Source organism: Alosa sapidissima, chromosome 20 (genome assembly GCF_018492685.1).
Source record: "Alosa sapidissima isolate fAloSap1 chromosome 20, fAloSap1.pri, whole genome shotgun sequence".
In the NCBI taxonomy this organism is placed as follows: domain Eukaryota; kingdom Metazoa; phylum Chordata; class Actinopteri; order Clupeiformes; family Clupeidae; genus Alosa; species Alosa sapidissima.
This window is the reverse complement of record NC_055976.1, coordinates 24,506,479-24,524,381: the sequence shown is the minus strand read 5'-3', so window position 1 is coordinate 24,524,381 and position 17,903 is coordinate 24,506,479. Positions and strand designations below refer to the sequence as shown.

Below are 17,903 nucleotides of genomic sequence, written 5' to 3'. Positions count from 1 at the left end.
CATGCTGAACGCTATTTCGCTACCTTAGAATAATAAGGTTCTATCTGCGTTTTGAGTAGGTACAACCGGGACGATTGAAACGGGGACGAATGAAACATTCCGGTTTTCTCCGAGTGCAACGATGATAGACAGTCATCATTTGGACAAAACATGGAGCATATTAACCTCCGTTGCTCAGCCAAATGCCTTCCTGTTACGTCCTGGTATCACGGAGTTACGAGCGATACTTCATTAGCGGTTTATTTTTTTGGATTATTAAAGAGTGTTTTTCATTTAAAGGTTTGACTTCGTGCTTATTCAGTAGAGCATTTAGTGCTCTCCCCAATCCCAGACGTTCACATTGCATGTTTGTTTGTAATGGATGCAACCGCGAGATAGGCTATGCGTTTGACAATAAGTTGTTAACAGAACCAAGACATATAGCCCAGCAGCAATCTAGTGACTGATCGTTATTTATTGAAGGGGCCACCGGAGGAATTTTGAGTGCTTCAGTTGGAAGTTGCATGACCCTCTCTTGCCTGCTAGAAATTGTTCAATGACCCTCCGACAGAATTGTTAAAAAAGACATGACCCTCCCCTGCCAATTGTCTTCCGCCCGCGCCACAGCCACACACTTTGTGATAACGTTCTTAAATCAATCTTTCCCGTGAGCTTGCATACCAGTCCTTCCTTTTCAAATGTGTTGCGCCTGTTTGCACAATTTCACAAATAATCACATGTGATTAATAGTATGACAAATAATCCCTGTGCACGGGGACCGAAACAATGCATGCCAACTTTTCCCGTGTTTATCACGTATTTTAACTTTCCCCGCTGTCTTGCCGTTTTAATGTTTTCCCGTAGAATATCCCATATTTTAATACTCTCATAACAGCCCTGCCATCGGGCCTGTCTCTGTGTTGCCCTGTTGCTACCCCTTGCCCTTCCAACGAAACAGATGTCTTCAAATCATCGTTTTCCTTGCTTGAAGGCGAACTTAGAGTGATGTTAACCTATTTAAGTTTAACGGCGCGATTGCCGTGAGAGCACGATTCATTGGCGCTTGCATGTTCGGCCTTATGTCTACGTGCGCACCTGAGGCTACTCAGCTGCAAGAGAAATAATTTCCCCTCTTTGTATGTTCACTGCAAGTTGGCCTACCATAACTTACCAACTCTGCACTGTAGACTGGCTATTTATATTTTTCTGTGAAATAAGCAAATGTATTTGTTCAACTTTATGAAGCAGAATTACGCATAGGGTACTTGGAACATAATACATTTGACAAAGGACAGATGAATGTTGCTAGTGACAAAATATTAACTTTCAGTGTTTTACGATGTCTTTGTCATGGGGAAGTGTTTTTCCCCATGCATTTATTCTAGGTTACTGTCAGTGACTGCCGTGAGAGAAGCGGGTTCTGTGTTTCGTTCATGTCAGTGACTGACGCGAGAAGCGGGGTCTGTGTTGTGTTGTGTTGTGTTGCGTTAATTTGTTTTCATTGGGCATACCGTGCCGTGCCGTCCACAGCTCTTCAGTTCTGACAAAGCCAAAATTACTCCTTTTGACACGATGAGTGCAGAAAGGGGGGGGGGGGGGGTGTCCCAAGCAGCTTTCAGCCATAAGGCTACTTTGAGAACATTTCAATTCACCCGACACTAATATTCAAAATGTTGAAAACTATTTCGGCATAGCCTATAAAGCAGTTTAATTAAATGGAATGTTAGTTGTAAACAAACGAGCTACTTGGTGAGGCTTGGCCTCACAGATGCGCTCGTGCCTTAGATGGCAGGAAAAATCTTCACGATAGGCCTATTAAATAACCACCCGATTCACGTTGGCTGGGGGGAAGGGGGGCCATCAGACAATTGTGCCCAGTTAATCCGGCCCTTCCCCCAAAAAATCACACCTTCCCACCTCTGACAGCTTAAAAGAAGTCAAGAGGACTCTTTACTCACAGACCTATTCACAAACCTGCGGTTTTGAAATCCTATGCAGCTACAGGAGCTTCCAATCGCGAGGAAGCAATTTTGCATTGTAGGCATAACTAACATGCAATAACGCCGCCAACAACAACCAAAACTAGGCTAATCATTGTCAACATGTAAATTAAATGTAACATTATTGTGAATCAAATTAAAATGTTCTCTTTTGCAAACGTAGGCATAGTAACAGAATAATTTAATAATGTTACAAGATACTACATCAATCCGTATGTTTCATTGGGCTACTAGGCTATGTGTTTTGCCTTGATTCATTTAGGCTAGGCCTTTTTATTCAGGGGCCATATTCACAAAGAATTTTAAGGCTAAAAGTAGCTCCTAACTGGCGAATTTAGGAGCAACTCCTAAAAATAATGGGCGTGTCACTCCTAACTTTAGGACTCCTAATTTTTTCACAAAAAGTAATTCACGAAGCATTTTAGACCTAAAAGTAGCACCTAAGTCTGGGACAGCTTAAGTCGAGAGGACTCCTAACTCACTAAGACCTATTCATAAACAGCTTTTTTGTGGCATTTTACGTTGCGATGTTTTGAAATAGACTATGCGCAACAGGAGCTTCCAATTGCGAGGGAACAATTTTGCATTCATAAAAGGGATGCAATAACGCCACCAACAACAACACAAACTACTCATTGTTAACATGGAAATGAAATGTAACGTTTCATTGTGAATCAAATTAAAATGTTCTCCTCTTTGCAAACGTAGCCTAGGGATATGGTGACAGATTCATTTAATAATGTTGCAAAGGTAGGCTACTGCATCAATCCATAGGCCTATGTTTCATTAGGCTACTAAGCTATTTGTTTTGCCTTACTCTTTATTCATTTAGGCTAGGCCTTTTTATTCAGTTATTAATCATCTTCCGTCCTTCACACTACTTGTGTAGCGCACGCATTCTCCGACCTGTCACCTGTCAGTCATCATCGGAAGAGAGGTGTTTGGAATTCCCGCGTTACAATCGTCAGCCAATCAAGGTGGTCACTTCAGTCAAGCTCGTGCATGAGTAATGACGTCATCCATAGCCACGAAGACTCACTCCTAGTTTAGGAGTTGTCTGAAAGGCTTTGTGAATAACTTTTAAGAGAAAACTCCAATCTAAAATCTTTAAGTGCGATTTAGGAGTAGCCTACTCCTAGTAGTAAGATAAAAGCCTTTGTGAATAGCCTACGGCCCCAGTTATTCATCATCTTCCGTCCTTGTGTAGCGCACGCATTCTGAGACCTGTCACTCATCATCGTAAGGGAGGTGTTTGGAATCATGCCCGCGTTACAATCAGCCAATCAAGGTGGTCACGCTTGCCCATTTACCCAAATTAATGGTCGAATATTACTGATGATCATTGTTATTTAAGAACATGCAGTGTGCGTAGGGTACCAAAAACATCTTGCTCGTAAAAAAGCATCATAACGCACATTCTGGCGGGTCTGTTATTTACTGTAGGCTGCGCAAACCACATGCCTTTATTTTGGGCAAGCCTGCATTCATTCAACCTTTATTTATTCTCGGAGGGTCATTGAGGGAAGCCCTCATTTTCAATGAAGCCGAAATTACAGAAGCGAAGCAAAGCGCTCCACAAACAAGACAACATTCGAGGCCTTCTGTTGAAGAATTTTATATAGGCCTAAAGCCTGCGCTGACAGTAATCCTCCTGCCCCTGATAGGCCTACCACAGCTGTGGATAGTGTGGAATGTTCAAGTAATAACACAATCCAATGTGTGTCTCAATTGTCCCCCGCTGACCACCTCATACATTTCTCTAGATTTTGCAACGAATTTACATGACACAATGCCATAAAATATGCCAGTTTTAGGACACAGAATAATGTTTGTAATGATACCAGGTAGGCCAGGTATTGTCGAAGGTGCATGGTGAAGTGAAATTCTTACTTTGGAAAACAAACATTTGCCGATATCATCGCCGATCATCAGAATATTGCAATAGATTCTGTGTTCTGGACTGCAGGTAACTTGTTAAGCCAGTGGTTATCAAACTTTTATTTCATTCCCCACTTTGATCAAGGGGCATGACTGATGATAGTGGAGATAACGTGTTATCCCGAGGCTTTTGCAAGTCAGCATCTTCGACGGTAGTCTATTAAAAATTAAAAAAAAGTTTTCGATGTCCCAAACGGAGAGCCATACTTTGTTTTTAACGACCTCTATGCTACTCACAAAAATGTAGGCATGGGGACATGATGAAGTAGGTTATCCAACTGTCGTGTGTTAAATTATTGTGATTACGAGCCAGTGGTTTTCAAACATTATGTGTGACTCGGACATCTAACTAAATGCAACAGGCTCATATCGTCCTCGCATTCGCAAAATGAGGACCAGTGTTTTGTCAAATTGCAAATAGCTATTCGTTTTAACTATTTTTTTTTATGATAGTAGCCTATACAAAAAGCACTTTATACTATCTTAATATTGGAATATGGGGAGGGAAGTGGCGCGTCTGCAGTCAGCCAAATATGAATGTAATTCTGCGGCATAAAGCAGATGTAATTGTTTATCGTACAGAAAAATAAAAATGACATGTCAAGCAGTCAATTGACTACATTGCAGTCAAGAAGTAGGGCAAATTAATTTACGAAACCAAAACGTGGGTCATAGTTGTCTAAGCCTCTATTGCGTAGCCTGTTAAAAACGTCTCCAGATAGTATTAAATCGGCAACAACATTGTTTTCTGCAGAAGCCTACCCAAGGCTACAGATTAATTCTGAACAGTTATTTCTCTACTGGCTCAATTATCACACCACTGTTTTGATTTGCGTAGTTGCGTTAACCCCAACACTGACAATAATGTAGACAGCAAATTTCGATTTCGATTTTCGTGTAGTCAAGCCTTAAGCCATACCCAAGTAGCCTAAATCGAGGTAATGTTTAATTATGCATGATTTATTTTGTTATTGAATTCGTAGGCTGGGATTACTCTCGGCAACAATTATGTAAGGGACGGCAGGCAGAGCGATGTACAGTGGCAGAGCGACGCACAGTGGCTGAAAGTGGTACTAAAGCTTCTCGCAGCTTCACGCCGCGTAATGCGCGAATGAAGTGGTCATTTGAAAGCGATGCCCACTGTAGGTAACGTTCACTAACGCAATGGTTTGCTGATGGTGGATATACATGAAAGATACCTGTCTACGATGCATCCAAAACAACGGGTTGGGACATTTCTGCTTGCTAAATAGCTTTTTCTGCTGGTGACTCACTTACATTCCTTGGTGACCCTGTCAGGTCTTTGTAAAATGTTGCATTAAGACCACAAAAAGTCTACACGAAATAAATGGGAGCATATGAGCTAACGTTCATTCCAAAACACCCACTAGACTACACCCTAGTTTCAGTCTTCAATTTCTTGCATTTCAACAAAGGTGTTTCAAGGAAGGACCTAATTACTGTATATGAAGAGCCTTTCATTAGGAAATTCAATAGTTAGGCCTATTCAAATACATAATGCTAGCCTGGAGATTCCAGACCCTGGTAATCTAGAAAGATTAAGGGTCTGGCCATGACTAATGTATGGCCAACTCGAGGGGCGGCACCAACCATGCATTTGAAAATCTCACTGCACGCAATTGGATAACACTACGACCACTGTTTACTGACTGATTTGTTGCAGCGCTGTCATCATCTGTTTAGCTCACCTCTGGCCCGCCATATCAGATACACCGATGTGATTGGTTCTTCGTGATGCAAGGGGTAAAAGTAACATGCATCTTTACTCATTGTCAGAGTGTCTCGCAGAGACAATTTAAATTGTGCTTTCGCGACAACTATGGATTTCCAGGGTAACATAATGCCCCATCTTGATTAGAACCTTGTTATGGGAAAACATTTCTACATTGTGTTGGTTAAAAATGACTATCGGTCGATATATCGGTTATCAGTTTTTGAAAAACTCAAACATCGAAATCGTGCTCAAAATCCCATATCGGTCAGGCTCTATACACCAATCCGCCGCAAACTTTATGGGCGCTGCCATCTTGCCTGCCGCCATTACTGCGTGCCTGCGGAGTGTGACGGTGTGACACTTGCCGGTGCCTTCTAATGGCTTTTCAATGAAAGCATCCTGTCAGAGAATATCAAATAGGAGATCCTGCTCATGAAATGTCAGGTGAAAGGGAACATTGGGTAGATGTCAGGCAGTGGCCAAAACTTACCAATGAAGGTAATTTATTGACAACATAATGTATTAAGACGTGTATTAATTAATGACAACTATAAGCCAAATGCTATCATTAGTAGCTGTGTTGCTAATATTACAAGCTTCAGAAGTTGCAAATAACTATTAGCCACGACCACTTGTAGCAGTTAAATAGATGTTTTTACAGGTATTCAGGATTATTTTATTAATCGTATGTATTTCATCCACTTTTAACGCACATCTTGGTCCTCCAAGTCTGTATATTCTTACTGTTGTTAAAACAGCCGACCACACAACACGCTTTTCTTGGCATCACTGGACAGCATACGTCCTAAATAAAAATTTAAAAATATATAGAAATAAAGAAAAAGAAGATTTCGCATCTACAGCTAACGTCTGCTACAGCCGCCTACAGGACCAACACATTACTTCGCTGCTTCCTTAGCAGCAAGGCAACGCAGTAATGGAGGCGCTGCTTTACTTCCGTGTTTCGCCGGATTTGTGTATAGGAGATGGAGACAAATTGACATACATATAGATGCATGCACACACACACGCACAGACACACACGCATGCGCACACACACACACACACACATCCATATCCACGCACACACTCACACACATGCACACACGCGCGCACACACAAGCATACACAAAAGTTGCAAGAGTGGGGGAGACAGTGTGATTTATTTTTGCGGAACGGATGTAGGACTGAGCGGCAGTCATACTGTATATACTGTATCTAGTTTTTTTATATAACAATTAGAATGACTATTCAGATATTGGAATGCGTATGTGCAGGTTGTCATGATTTTTTAAACCGGTAAGTCATTTAAATGGCAGCTAATAATATTGATGTTTTGAATGAAGGTCCACTGTATAACCCACTGTAGTCCACTGTATAACCCAATTAACCCTGTCTAACCCAATTAATTAGTGTTCCAACCAGAATAACTGAACATAGCCAAACTGCTATTGAGCATATCATGGTATCTGACAGATGTAAGATCTTACAAAATGGTGTTATTGTGTATGGAATTAGTGACCATTTTTTAACTTACTGTACCAGGAAAGCTAAGAGGTCTAAATGTCACAAATCTTTGAAGAGCAGAAGTTTAAAAAGGTATGATGCTAACAACTTTCAGCACACACTTAATAATATCAACTGGACTGAAATGACCAACATATGTGATGTTGATACAGCATGGGATTACTTTTAATCTATTTTCTTGGAAGTACATTGATAGCTGAGACCAGGATAAAACAGAGATTAATAGCCTTGGATAAATAATGATAATCACCATTCACGCAAGGAATAAAAATCTTTAAGTGAATTTAAAAGCTCCAAACTGCCTGTTCTTTTTAAAGAATATAAAATACGGTTCAACGAATGGTGGATGAGGCGAAAAAGGATTTAAGGCTAAAATTGAGGAGCATAAAAAGGTGATCCCAAGGAGTTGTGGGCAATTCTTAGGCCGTTAGGGACGAAAGAGAACCCTAAAAAACAAGGTAAAATAGGCCTAGTGTCAGGATTTCAGGAAGTAGGACCCAAATGCACGACCAGTGAACCAAGGCTTGAATCAATTCAGACTCTCACCTACACACTCACTCACATACTCAGCCTCACTCACACACTCCGATTCACATACACTCTCGCACTTGCCATCAGATTCATGCACACCCTCATACACGCTGACAAGCTCTCCCACATTTCCAATCTCAGGGACACACACATGCTGTCACAGTCACACCAGGTTCTGTTCCAGCCACACCCACTGCTCACTCTCCTGAAGCTCCCCTCACTCGTTCACACTCCCCAGTTTACTAATGACCTGCACCTGTTCCCAATCAGCCTCACTCCCTACTTAAACCCCAGTCTCCCCTCAGTCTTTGTCTGGCCTCGTCAGTGATGACACCAAGGTGCTGTCCACCAGCCTGACTCACAAGGAATACTCCTCCTGGAGTCCCCTCGCCTGTTCCAGCGTCCTCCTGGTCTGACCCCTCGAGACACCTCCGGATTTGGATCTAGTTAAGTCGATCTTCTGTGTTTTGGGACTTCTTCCGTTTAGTTTGCTGATCTTCTGTGTTTTGGACCCCTTCTTGGCCTACTGTTTCCAGTAGGGATGGGCAGAACGAAGCCATTGCGCCGGAATGTGTCGAGGTTTCGAAACAATCCGACACACGTAACTCCATGGTGACATCTAGTGGCCAGTTTTGCTAACATCACATTTTGACCATGAAGCACAACTGCTTCAGACGAAGAATATAAATAGCCAACATGGAACGCAAGATTTCGTCCACAGCCACGTGGTTCAGTGGTTAACACACTTGCATTCGGCCGGAGCGGCCGGTGTTCGACTCCCTACTGGTGCTTAGAAATTTCAGACTAGTATATGCATTCAGTAACTAGAACATTTTTATATCTGCCAGTTAGATGTTTTGTTATTTCAGTTTCATAGTACATTATCCTTTGGAATATGCTGGAGAGGAAAATGCTACAATTGTTTTAAAATGTAGGCTATGCTTATGGCCCAGGGTTTTTTTTGGGAACATGTTGTAGGGAAATAAAGGATACATGTGAAGCAGGTTAGACTAATCAGGTACAAAATGGGAAAAATAAACAACACATTTTTTTGTATGTCAACATACATTTTTATTTAGGAATAACAGTTGTTCTGCCGTCTTTGAATAAACCTCCCCAGCCTTGGAAAAAAATCTTTCACAAGGCACACTTGTTGCTGGCATGCACAAATATTTTTTTGCCATCACAGTTAGGTTTGGATAAACCACTCTCCCCTCCTGCCAGTATTTCAAAGGGTCAGCTGTTCTTGAAATAAAGGCATCAGTCATATGTTTTTTTTACTTCTGCTACTATCTAAATATTAACGTCACAAGACTATATCTATCTAAACTATCGCTTACTGTCTGTCTCTAGCCTGTCAATTAATCTATATCACTAACCTATCAATCACAAGAATGCACTATAAATCGCTATGTCTCTATGTCGCTATATCTCTTAAAATCTCTCTCCTCACAAAAAACCCACAAAGATAGGATGTGTTTGAATGACTTTTAAGCATTCTGGGACTTTGTAATTTAGATCAAACAGGTGTTTACTCGGGTAATTGGCTCGCGCGGCAAGTGTGCCACCTGTCCAAACCAAATTGAAACCCTACGAAGCCTCACTAAGCCATGGTCACGTGACATGGGCGTTTTGAACCACACTTCGAAACGCTGTTCAAAACACTTGCGTTTCGGAAGCTCGACACTGTTTCGAAACGTCAGCTTCGAGCGTCACATCCCTAGTTTCCAGTGGAACTTCTGTTTGATACTGACCTGGGTTTGACAACCCACTTCCTGGTTTTCCTTTTAAATAAAACTATCTTGTTTGAACTCTACCTCCCTGTCCTGAGTCTGTGGGCCGTGACACATGCACAGGCTCACAGAGAGACTCTGGCTATTAGAAATGAATGGGTGAGAAAATGGTCAGTGTATAAAATTGAGCCCAGGAACATACCTGTTGATCAGATGGACTGTCTCAGTACTTCTGTACATTCACACAAACCCCTTCACTTCCCCTCTTTGCTTCTATGCCAACCCCCTACTGGAACCTTTCCCCAATAGAATCTTCCACTTTCTGACTTGCATGAGCTCAGGTCAATGAGGCCTGCAGGCCATAAATAGCAAATTGAAATTCCAAACTGGTAATATCCAATATTACATAAGTTGATACAAAGGTATATTTAAATAACCGTGGAATTATCTCGAAAAAATGAGTAAAGTTGGAAAAAGTATTTTAAGGGGAATAGTATCAGCAACTGGTCCAAGAGTATGAGTATCAGCAACTGGTCCAAGAGTATGAGTATCAGCAACTGGTCCAAGAGTATGAGTATCAGCAACTGGTCCAAGACTGTCGGGACAAGGGGTGGGCAACATGGCTGTTGACAGTGGAAGTTGGATGTCGAGGTTTCCCAGCTCAATCCATGTGGGATCTATTGACAAAGGTTGGACTGAGAGGCCACTTGAGGAAAGCAGCCGTACGTAGGCTGGGAGAAGCGTCTGAGAGAGCCTCCTGTTGGCTCTGGCACAAAAGAGAGGACGCAAGCTGGAAGGCTGGAGGAGAGGGGCAGTGACCTGGCCAGTCACTGCTGACCCGCCAACTGGAGGGTGTTGTGGTTAAGGGTCGAAACACCCAGAGGAGGTTGGGGACCACCTGACGACCTCTCTTTCAGGCCAAGGCTTCATCCATTAGAAATGGGTGTATGATAGCATCGCAGATGTGTTATACACAGTGATGCCAGTAACGCGTTACTTAGTAACGCGTTAGCCTATTTTGACCACTTTTTTCGGTAACGAGTAATCTAACGCGCTACTATTTACAAACCAGTAATCAGATTAAAGTTACTTATCTAAGTTACTGTGCGTTACTTTTTTTGTCATTTTCCCTAGTAAAAAGATATATTCTTTGCTTTCTTCTTGTCTTGGGGATTAATGTCATGTAGGCTATGCTCACGTTTTCAGCATGAGGACAATTCACGTGTAAAACCACTCAACATTAAGGTACATTGTACATTCTGTACTGGCGACAAAGTGCTGTCTAGCTAGACGTCCCAAGTCTCCCGAAGTTTTGGGAGTCTCTCCCACATATTGATAGCGGCTTCCTGACGCCCGCAAATTCGATAAAATCTCCCGGAACCTAGAGCGAACAAGAGCACGCAAGCCAGACCGGACTTGAAATCGCGTGTGCATATGAGTTTAACGCGCACACAACGGAGAGGGAGAGAGAGAGGAGTGGTGCGTTTGTGCCTGAAGAGCATCCAAGACAGAGAGCATCCTGGTCTGTTTTTCTAAATCAACCAATCAGTTTTCAGTGTAAGTGTGCTTATATCTCTTTTCTCCCAAACTTAATTAATCAGTTCAGTCAGTGTATCTAGGAACAGGAGCGTCATGGCAGCATCAGCGCCCCTCAAAAAGGAAGATTTAAGACCCATTTCACATCAGACTACACAAAAGTGTACCCAATTGTCTCATAAGATTAAAACATAATGATAGTCTTGCACACTGCACTGTTTGTAACAGCGACTTTAGCATTGCTCACAGCGGGTTAAGGCTTGTTGAGGTGAGTTTAACAAGTGTAATTTCATTTGCATATTACTCAGGCCTATACAAGATGGCTAGTTGCCAAGGCTACATGAAAAAAAAAAATCTTCAAAAAAATCTACAATTTTACTATAACAATTTCTATCAATAGGCCTTCCTTATTTTGGTGTTGGTATTATTGAACAAACATCTGAATTTCAGTATTTAAGTAGGTTAGGTTGGGATGTCTGCTATACATGGCTGACATTACTGTTAAAATGCACTTCCAGTATAGTGAGTATTTGCAAAACCGGTTATCATTTTTATGTTGAGGCGGTGGGGGTGTTGTCGGCAGCTGCTGAAAGTAACTAATAAAGTAACTTGTAATCTAACTTAGTTACTTTTAAAATCAAGTAATCAGTAAAGTAACTAAGTTACTTTTTAAAGGAGTAATCAGTAATCAGATTACTTTTTCAAGGTAACTTTGGCAACACTGGTTATACAACAGAGTATTGATGTTGTGGGGACGAGTGTAACAGTAATGACATTTGCTCATAGGCCTGTAGATATGTTTGTTGGATGTGCAATGCGCACCCTTTGAAAACACTCGCTAAAAGACTAGAACACTCGCTAAAAGACTAGATACTTGAAATGATTACACAAACTCACAAAAGGAGAAAGTCATACTCTATCAAATTCTATGACAGATATTAATTGTGTGTCAATTGCTCCAAAACTACCACCAAAGTGGCAAGAGTTAGCGTTTTGACTTAATGAATGAAATAATGAAACAGGGCTTTTTATATAATCTTATTACCATGTATTGTCTAATTCCATTGCTGCCAATTGCCATAGGCTAACGTGCAAGAAGTAAACAAAAGATCAATGCAATACGGTTAAATATTTTATTAAACTGATTTAACATTCAGAGCCAAGGTACACAAAGTATCCAAAACCCTTTTACATATCCCTGAAAACCAAAACATATCATTAAACAGTTCCCCATATTATACATGCCTCTTCGTCACAATATATTATTTACTTAAAGATGTTAAATATGTGCAGATATTACAGTAAAGTGTATAATATTATACATTACAGTAAATCATATAATACTGTTGAGAGTACAACAGTACAAAGTAATTCAAAGTATTATAAATATTCTCCTCCTCCTCTCATTGCCTGCAGCTTATTGGCTGTAGCGTTCAGATCTTTGGATCCTCACTGTTTGAGAAGTGTCCATACTGGTCGGTTCCACTGACCAGAACGGTGGCATGGAAACGCCTGGGTCTGTCAGGGTCCTGGGGTGCAGAGAGAGGGAGAGGAATGAGAGAGAGAAAGAGAGAGAGAGAGAGAGAGAGACGTTCTTCAGGGAAAGGAAAGCACTGACAAAAAAGGCTGAGGTTTCAGCCTTTCTTGTGTTTGAACAAAACATTCCCCCCACATTCTTAAGACGTTTCCACTGCTTGTAGATACAAACTTGCCAAGGAAATGAGTCACCCATTCATTCTGCCCACTGTCTTCAAACACAGCTCTTAAAAATGTCCTACTTGCTGTTAACGAAGAAAATATCCAGACACTACATAGTACAAGTCTTGACTTATTGAATCAATTATAATTTCAATGAAAAAGTATTCCTTTTGTAACACACACGCACACACACACACACACACACACACACACACACACACACACACACACACACTTTTACACATTTAAGTACACAGGCAAGTTAGCATCATGAAAATTGATGTGTGAATATCACTCTGTATTTCTCTCACCTGAATTGGATAAGCACATGTGGGGACGTAGCGGATAACGAAACCACAGCGCCTGCGGTCGGACATGTTGGGGTCACTGGCGTGGACGAGCAGGCCATCATGCAGCTGCATGTTCACAACAAAAAATATGGACATTAATATCCAGATAACCAAAATACCAAAGGCCAAGAAACTGACTGAAGGACGGTGCTATGCTATGCACAAATGCTATTTGAGTTATGTCTTACAGAACCAGAAGTTTGAGCCTTGGTGATCTATGAGTATATATAGGTAGACATCACCCACCGACATCTGCCCGGCCAACAGGGGGCAGAGTACAGCCTTGTCTGTCTGCACCAGCTCCTCTGGGATCTCCTGGTTGACCGACAGCATGTTACCCGGGCGCTGAGACTGGCGGTGAGGGAGCATCCCGGAGCAGTGACTTCCTGTTGGAGACAGGAAGTGAGCTTGTGTTTAGTTCATCAATCACATGGCCCTCCACTGCGTTTACCCGCTGTCACAGATGGGCCTTTTTTTCTACGAAGCTAAAACAGGCCAGCTGTTTGTCAAAACCTAAGTGGTCTAGACCGAGTTTGAGAAAGCTGTGAAAATATTTTAGAGGCAACATTTTACGGTATTTTCAACAGAGATGTGAGTGTAGAGTTTACTCTGGCTACACTGTATAACACAGGTCTCCTAGAGTCTTTGGTATTCCCGGAACATGTTGAAATATGCCTTGTGAATGGTGGCATTGTATTTCACAGTAATATGCTATGTGAAAAGGCACTTTGTTTATGTTTGTTCTATGACTCATACTAATTGCCTGTCCCTGGAAGCAATACTACTTGATGTAGTAATGTACTCTCTCATATCTAGCCACTCATCACTCTGTCGTAGCCTTCATTTGGACTCAAGGTGTTCAGTACCTGGAATAACCTGAAGAGCTCCATTGTCCTCCAGTGAGTCATCCAGAGCCAGCCACACAGACAACACTGGACCTCCATCAAGACCCCAGTACCTGCAAATCACAAGGAACACATCTTTATCAGATTCATTATGTTTTCTTTTATTTAGTAGGGGTACAACAAACTTATTTATTTGGTTTTGGATTGTTTTGGCCATGATTAGAACATTTTCATGGTGGTAGCTTATCAATAATGCGTGTATGTATTTAGTGTGTGTGTGTGTGTGTGTGTGTGTGTGTGTGTGTGTGTGTGTGTGTGTGTGTGTGTGTGTGACCCACCTCATATCCTGGTGCCAGGCCACGTAGGGCAGGCCAGCCTCCTTCTCTCCCCGCTCCTCTCTGTTCGTTTCTTCCCCTCCTGGTCCGTTCTCAAAGGGGATGACATCTGCCCCTCGGTTGCCCCTGGTTACGGGGTATTTACAGATAAATCTGGAGTCCAGCAGGATGACATCTTGCCCCAGGACGGCACCTACCACCTCTAGAACGCGGGGGTGCTTGACTAGCCCCATCACCCAGTCGTACTGCATGTGCACGTTGTGGAGGCTGTACCCAGTATAGTCTGTTCCTGTGGGGGACAAGCAGATGGAGGGTTAGCATAGCTGCACTGCACACACTGATGGCAGAGACCTTTCCAGGGAAGTGTTAAAAACGTCAGTTACAACAGAAGCTCTGAGTCTCCAGCTCTAGTTACTGCATCTTTAAGTTCTGATGTTCATGATTAATTGCACATTAAACAGGCTTCATGAAATGCTTAAAAAACAACAACAACAACAAAAAACAGCATCATATATACATGTAACTGTAAAGCATTGTGCTCTATGAGTCTGCATTTGAAGTAAAAAATGGCCATGCACTGGTGTTCTGGTTGCTTTATTCCATCAAAATGGAGCTGTACACATTGGCATAAAGAAGAAAGCTTGTGACATGCAGTCTTCATACACACAGGATATTAGTAGCCTTTCCTCAGATCAGCAACCACAGACACTAATGTGGATAAACTTCACCTACACTTGTTACGAACACGGCAGATCTATATGAGCATTAACAAAATTTATATACAGTATTTGTCAGGTAACACGTTACTTGACAGTATCGACATAATCGACACTGTCATGACACTTGAACCCTAACCCAAAACCTAACCTTTAACCCTAATCCTAATCCTAATCCTAACCCTAACCTGTACCCTAAACCTAATACAGGTTGTCCTAATGCTAACCCTAACTTGTTATGACAAAAACCGAATGACACTTACAGTAATGACAGAAGCGTTATGTCATAAACGTTTATGGTGACAGTGTCATGTCACTCTTATGTCAACACTGTCAAGTAAAGCGTAACCATTTGTCACTTAAGACACACAATAATTACCATAGATCATATAACAAACACATACACTAAGTTCAACATACCACACATTTATCTATCTATAAATTACAGGGCTTGAGTATGTGCAATGGCAAGTTGGACATTGTTTTGATTAGTAATGCAAAATATATCGTTAAATAAATCGGTAAAAGAAGTACGGCTTTCTCCGCTATAGGCCTACTGTAGAAACTCCCCCTCTCACACTGCACAGCGTAGGACCAGAGACTGAGGGGGTAAGCAGGGTAAGCCAAAGTCCAGTAGGGGTCTTTCAGAGACCATCAGGAAGTGACGTCAAATGCATCAAAATATGTCATACTGGAAATGGGATCCCAGAAGTAGGCCCATCATTTACTTTACTGCTTATGGAGAATACAGCTGAAACTATAGCAAATGAAATGTTTTTTGTTTTTTGTTTTTTTTACTCCATTACATAACTATCATCAAAACAGTACATAGCTGTGACACTCCACAGCTAACTGGCTTTCTGCCAACACTCCCCTTCCACACCAATCCCCCACCCCACTGCCTGACCGGTAGCCTACTCACCGAACTTCCTCTCCAGCTGGGCGAAGGCCTCCCTGGCCTGCCGGAGCTCGGTGGGGTCCAGCACGCCCACGCCACTCAGGTAGCCCTGCTGCTCGTACAGGCTGGACATCTGCTCCACGGATACGCTCATGACTGCTGGCTGCTGAGGGATGACGACGCTCTCTCTCGGATCTTACTGCGATGTTGTCTTTGTCTCCGTCTTCTCTCTCTCTCTCTCTGTCTGGGATAACCAGCTGGGCCCTTGTTAGACTGTGTAAGTGTTTCCTGAAGAAGCCTGTTTTTATAACCTGCCCTGTGGAAAAAAGAGTGAGGGCAACAGAGAGACACAGAGAGAGAGAGAGAGCGAGGGAGAGAGGGAGGGAGAAAGGAGGGGAGAGGGAGAGAGAGGGAGAGTGCGGGCTGTTACAAGCTTCTCCTGACAGAGGTATTTCCGTTTCTCCTCAGAAACGCACTTGTCTTTCTCTGGCACTTCTCTCTCCTCTCCTCTGTTTTCTCCTTTCACCCCTTCATCGCTCGCTCGCTCAGGATAAATTTATTCTGGGCTGTTTATGGAGCACCAGGAGATTCCGGGGGCTGGGCGCGACCTGCAGCAGCATGACGGCACTAATGACAAAAACATCTCTGGAGCTGCGCAAATGAGCAGCGACACCCCTGTCCCATGGGCCCAGTACAGCAGCGCTTACTCAGACTCAGACTGGACACACACACACACTGTGGTCAGACTCTCTGTCTCTCTTTGTCTCTCCGTCTGTCTGTCTCCCTCTGACTCTAGACCCTCTCTCTCTCTTTCACACACACACACACACACTCATACACACAAATCCATACACCTGCTGTTATAGAGATTTTCTCTTCTTCAAGGCAGATTATTATACATGCACACATCCATCCTACACACACACACACACACATACACACAGGTCTCTTACACCAGATGTGATTTTAGTCACACGCTCCAGAAGAGAGACTCACCTGTGCACACCTGTGTGATGAGAGACCTGACGCCTTGATGCTTTCAGCAGCTGTGAGCTAGACAGATGAAATTATATAGTGAATAAGAACCAGATGACATGCACTTCACACCAAAATGTCAGCAGGCCTTTGAAAATGAGCCTGAAAAGTCACTGTGCTTTGAGCTCAGCCATCACAACTATTCTTGTCATTACCTCAGATGATATACTTGGCTTGGCTTCTGAGTTGTCTCTGTGACTGCGTCCTGTCCAAGGTCCACTTTAGTTCCTTCTGGAAACTCTTCTGCCAACTCTGCCACGGGTTCCTTATATTAGGCTGAGTTGTGTCTGTGTGTGTGTGTGTGTGTGTGTGTGTGTGTGTGGGGGGGGGGGGGTGGTGTTCAACTGGCTGTGCCCTTTCTCCAAAAGTCCCCATCACATCTGTGCATGTTGTACGTGTACCAGTTGATGAAAGTGATTGAGTAATACAAGACAATCTCACGTGTGGTCCTGTAATGGAAAATGGAAAACCCAGCAACTATAAATCCTTCACTGGAATGATGACAAGGCCTCCAACAGAACATCGTGAGCAACTGATGCTGGAGATCTGAAACACAGCATCTGTGCATTCTACAGTGCCACCTACTGGCTGTTTGCATGCACTGTAACATGAGATCATCCTGCAACAATGCCATTTACATTAAATCTGAAACCATTTACATGCACAAGAGTTGACCCTTTCATAAACTGTGAGGACAAATATAGTAGGAAAATGAGGGGTTACATTTCAGGTAATTTCTGAGAAAATATAGGCACACTTCAACTGCGTCAGTGGAACGAAGAACACGTGGAACACGAGACAGAGGAGCTAGGAACACGTGGGAAAGTTGTGTTTCATGATGGAAAAATATAGGGCATGTTATGTGATGTCATGGCATACCAGAGAAAACACGATGCATATCCTGTAAGGACTAAGGATATGCTTTTTATGTACTACAACACACAAAAGATTGAAGGTTGTGAACCATCATAACATGAAACAGTTATGACAATGGAATCAACTGGGACAAGACTTGGATCAGTAACTAAGGACGGAAGTAGAGTCTGC

At 42.5% G+C, this 17,903-nt stretch overlaps 1 protein-coding gene across 1 annotated transcript; it reads right to left on the bottom strand.

The window, feature by feature from the left end:
* Positions 1 to 12,098: 12,098 nt before the first annotated feature.
* zgc:174917 (uncharacterized protein LOC565650 homolog) lies at positions 12,099 to 17,144 on the bottom strand. The gene is made up of 8 exons (XM_042074194.1): positions 17,012 to 17,144; positions 16,818 to 16,874; positions 15,846 to 16,137; positions 14,211 to 14,496; positions 13,894 to 13,985; positions 13,274 to 13,413; positions 12,989 to 13,093; positions 12,099 to 12,508 (listed from the first exon to the last, which is right to left on the bottom strand). Exons 3-8 carry the CDS (start codon positions 15,973 to 15,975, stop codon positions 12,413 to 12,415), a joined length of 849 nt encoding a protein of 282 aa, XP_041930128.1. The 5' UTR covers positions 15,976 to 16,137; positions 16,818 to 16,874; positions 17,012 to 17,144; the 3' UTR covers positions 12,099 to 12,412.
* Between the last annotated feature and the right edge of the window lie 759 nt (positions 17,145 to 17,903).

Coding starts and splice junctions, on each gene's coding strand:
- zgc:174917 (XM_042074194.1), bottom strand. CDS start 15,975: ATGAGCGTATCCGTGGAGCAGATGTCCAGCCTGTACGAGCAGCAGGGC. Junction 13,986..14,210: donor GCCTGGCACCAGGATATGAG/GTGGGTCACACA, acceptor TGTGATTTGCAG/GTACTGGGGTCTTGATGGAG. Junction 13,414..13,893: donor AGCTCTTCAGGTTATTCCAG/GTACTGAACACC, acceptor TGTCTCCAACAG/GAAGTCACTGCTCCGGGATG.